Source organism: Aegilops tauschii, chromosome 5, assembly GCF_002575655.3.
Source record: "Aegilops tauschii subsp. strangulata cultivar AL8/78 chromosome 5, Aet v6.0, whole genome shotgun sequence".
Taxonomy (NCBI): domain Eukaryota; kingdom Viridiplantae; phylum Streptophyta; class Magnoliopsida; order Poales; family Poaceae; genus Aegilops; species Aegilops tauschii.
In genome coordinates, this window is record NC_053039.3 from 503,131,119 (window position 1) to 503,134,588 (window position 3,470).

Sequence of the window (3,470 nt, forward strand, 5' to 3'; positions counted from 1 at the left end):
ATGAGAAGCAGCGTGTTGGAGTACTTGGAGATCTTTGGCAAGCCTTCTGATAAACCGAAGCCAGACAAGTGGCGGCCCTCGGTGGAAGCTGATTACAAAATCAATGCGGACGGGTCCTTTGTACCTGGCCAACATCATGCCGGATGGGGTGTTGCTGTGAGAACGGCCGATGGCACTCTCGCATGCGCCCGTGCTGGTAGACAGGAGCACATCAATGATGCATTCGCTGTGAAGGTTATAGCCATGTCACATGCTATTCACACTGCTGCAGACCTCGGGATTGTCCGTGTCGAGCTTGAGACCGACTCGCAGCTGGTGGCGGGGGCGCTGGACATGCACAAGGTGGACTCCTCGACGTATGCGGCGGTCATCGAGGACATGAAATACCAGTTGAAGCTCTGGTTTTCCAAGTTTACTATTCATGTTTGTAGACGTAATGTAAATTCAGTAGCTCACGAACTTGCCAATGTTGTCCGCATGTGTGAACCAAACCACTTCATGGAGTGGGAGTCTGATGTACCCGCCCACGTGGGCGAATGTGTTTTGGGCGGTCTGCCTAAGCACAGTTAAGTAATAAAGTGATGCTTTTCTCTCAAAAAAACTATTCAAACGCCAAGAGCAAAAGTTCAAGTTCTTAGCCTTTTCGAGGTCATGTTCCATGAAAATAACCGTGCCATCGTCATATGGCAGAATAGAGGGGCCAACATCCACAAGACGAAGACGCGGTAAAACTCCATTAATCTAACTGCCAGTTTTTGCGCGCCCAATAGAGCAACCAACCCTTAACATTAGAGATAGGGGTCATCCTGGTGGAGTACCATTTTGGACGTAATGACCAACATCATCAGGGACTTTTATAGCCACACTATAGCCAAAAGTGAGATTATTGCCAAGCGTGCCACTTCTGGGAGAAATCCTTCATTCTAGGTCTGTTGAGAAACAACCATTTAACTTTGTCGTAAACTCTCTCAAAGTCAATCTGAAAAAATCATCTCACACATGTTTTTTGTATACATCTCATGGACGGTTTCCTGCAGGATTACTACTCCAACCAGGACAGTTCTTCCTTGGATGGACAAACCACATGTCCGGTCTCCACTTGACACATTTTACCTTGATTGTGGATTCCCCTCTTTAGTTGGATTAAAAAGACAATCAGAAATCCATCTTGCTGTTTTCCCTCTTCTCGTTACACCTTGTTGGTAGATGAGTAGATGGTCAATGAGGAAAGATGTCATTTTGAGATTTCTAGTGCTAGCATATCCCGTTGCTCGTCGGTGAAGTATTGTCCTTGGATAAGCCCTTCCGATGCCTTGCATTCCTAAAATTGTGGTAGCCTGGCTAATTAGATACATTTATTATGCGATCATTTGAGTGTGTTGCCTGCTGCTATGCAACAAAGCTTGGCATTCCTTCCCCCTAAACTTCTTCATAGCTAGCTCTGATTTGCCTTTATGCTTATCATGCATACAAGTTCTTGCCTCTCACTTCCATCCAAGGGTTGAATTGTGAGAACGAAGGAAGAAGAGTACATATAGGCATAGCCTCACGGCTCGTGGGCTAGTCTGAGATGTTACACATATTGTACTGGGTAAGAATTAGTTGAACCATGTGTTATTATGGTTAGGTCACATTCCATGCTAGATTTGGTGAGAGTTGTGAATGCGAGGTGGGAAAAATGTTCTTTTATATTCTGTGAGCATGTGCATGCGGCTACCACATTTGATTGTTTCGCCGGAGATATACATTTGACCTTCTAGACCTTTGAAATTTGTTCTGTGAGTTCTTCATGTTAATTGAGTGACATATTTATAAGTTTGGTTGAAGAAATCTCAAGTTAATAAGTTTTCGTGAAATGTAACATACTTCCCCGCAAAAAAAAAAGTAACTTACTTGGTTTGTATAATTATTTCTATGCAATATTTTCATATATATCACCTAGTTGTAGTTAATATTTTTCATAAAGTATTGACCTATCACATTAAATAAAGTCATTATCAGTTTTCGTTTGATGCACATGTTTGTGTGCGTGAATAAACTCATAATCAAATTTCCTTCATCTTTTAATCCTCACTCATACAACGGGAATGTGCATTCTCAAACCAATTTTTTCTTAATTCTACTACCCATAGAATTTCAATCTGCATACAAAACAACATTTTTAGAAGACAAGCAACGTTGTAAAAGTAACTCTAGCAGTGTCTGCATAATATCAATTGCCACAAATGCAAAACAGGCGATCACCAAATTTTTTTGAGGTTGAGGCGAACGAAGGCAAACTTAGAATCGCTATATCCTGGCCTCCAAATTCCATCTGCCCTCATTGAACCCACTTGTCAATGGGACATCCTTCCCCAATCTCTCTCCCATCGTCACTGTGAGGTTGGGGACTACATGGAGTGTCCTTTGTGCCACATGATTTTGTTGGATGGACTGCGCTCCAAAAGTTGGCCCAAGACACCAAATATGGAGTCTGGGAGGTCAGATATGAAGGGCGCTCCATAATGCATGGCGATTGCGACCCACATGGCGACTCTGCTAGAGCTGCTTTTTTATCCATGCAGTCCACATGACAGTTATTATGGAGTTTGGGTATCTTTGGCAACTCTGATAGAGTTGGTCTAACCACCTTTGAGGAACCAGAGGACGGCCAAGTACAATATGCATCTTGTATACTAGGAGCTAGCTAGTTGTAGCTCCTTTTGTCGACTAACAGAACATAAAGTTTCATTGCATACATTCCGATCCTGACACTACGAATCATTTTTCCTCCTTCCAAAATAATTCTGAGATGTGTAGTGTAGAATCATTAAGTGAATAAGAATACAAAATGACATGTAGTATAACCCCGAATGAGTTGTTACTATTATAGAGAAAAATAGTTGAAAGGATTGGTTGGTGGTGCAAAATCCAACTAATAATGTAGTATGGGCTAGGGTAAAGATATAGTAAAGGATAAGTGCATCGGTTGGACGCTTCCGTGCATACTAACAATAGACAATAGTGTTCGTGTGATACAAGCATTTATTTTATTATTACTACTATATTCAAGATAATAAAAATTTATTCAATTTCATGTGGCTATTACGTTTTGATTTTATGTTCTCGTGAAATGGTAAAGATTTGGTTTGTTGGGTTTACACCTTGAGTATTCTACCAGTGGCGGAGACAGCGCCCAGTGACCTAAGCAGTTGCCCGGCCTAATTGGCTCCACGCAGCAACGAACCATTTGTAAAAAAACACTGGCAAAACATGTTTTTATGGTGCAATGCAAGCACGAGAGCAACCAGTGCACGTACACACGGTCGGGTTTGATCAAAGCATACTCATATCAAAAGCACGCATAGCCGGCGCTATCTTTGCATGCATTCACGCGGTCGCCATGTGAGGAGGTCGCAGATTTGTGGTGGCTCGCTCGCTGTCCTGAACGGGCGCTGTTGCACCTGACAAGTTCAAGCTGTGCTTGGTGG

At 42.5% G+C, this 3,470-nt stretch overlaps 1 protein-coding gene across 1 annotated transcript; it reads left to right on the forward strand.

The window, feature by feature from the left end:
* On the forward strand, positions 1–570 carry LOC141023075 (uncharacterized). Its single transcript, XM_073499383.1, has one exon. It carries the CDS (start codon positions 1–3, stop codon positions 568–570), a length of 570 nt encoding a protein of 189 aa, XP_073355484.1.
* Positions 571–3,470: the final 2,900 nt, after the last annotated feature.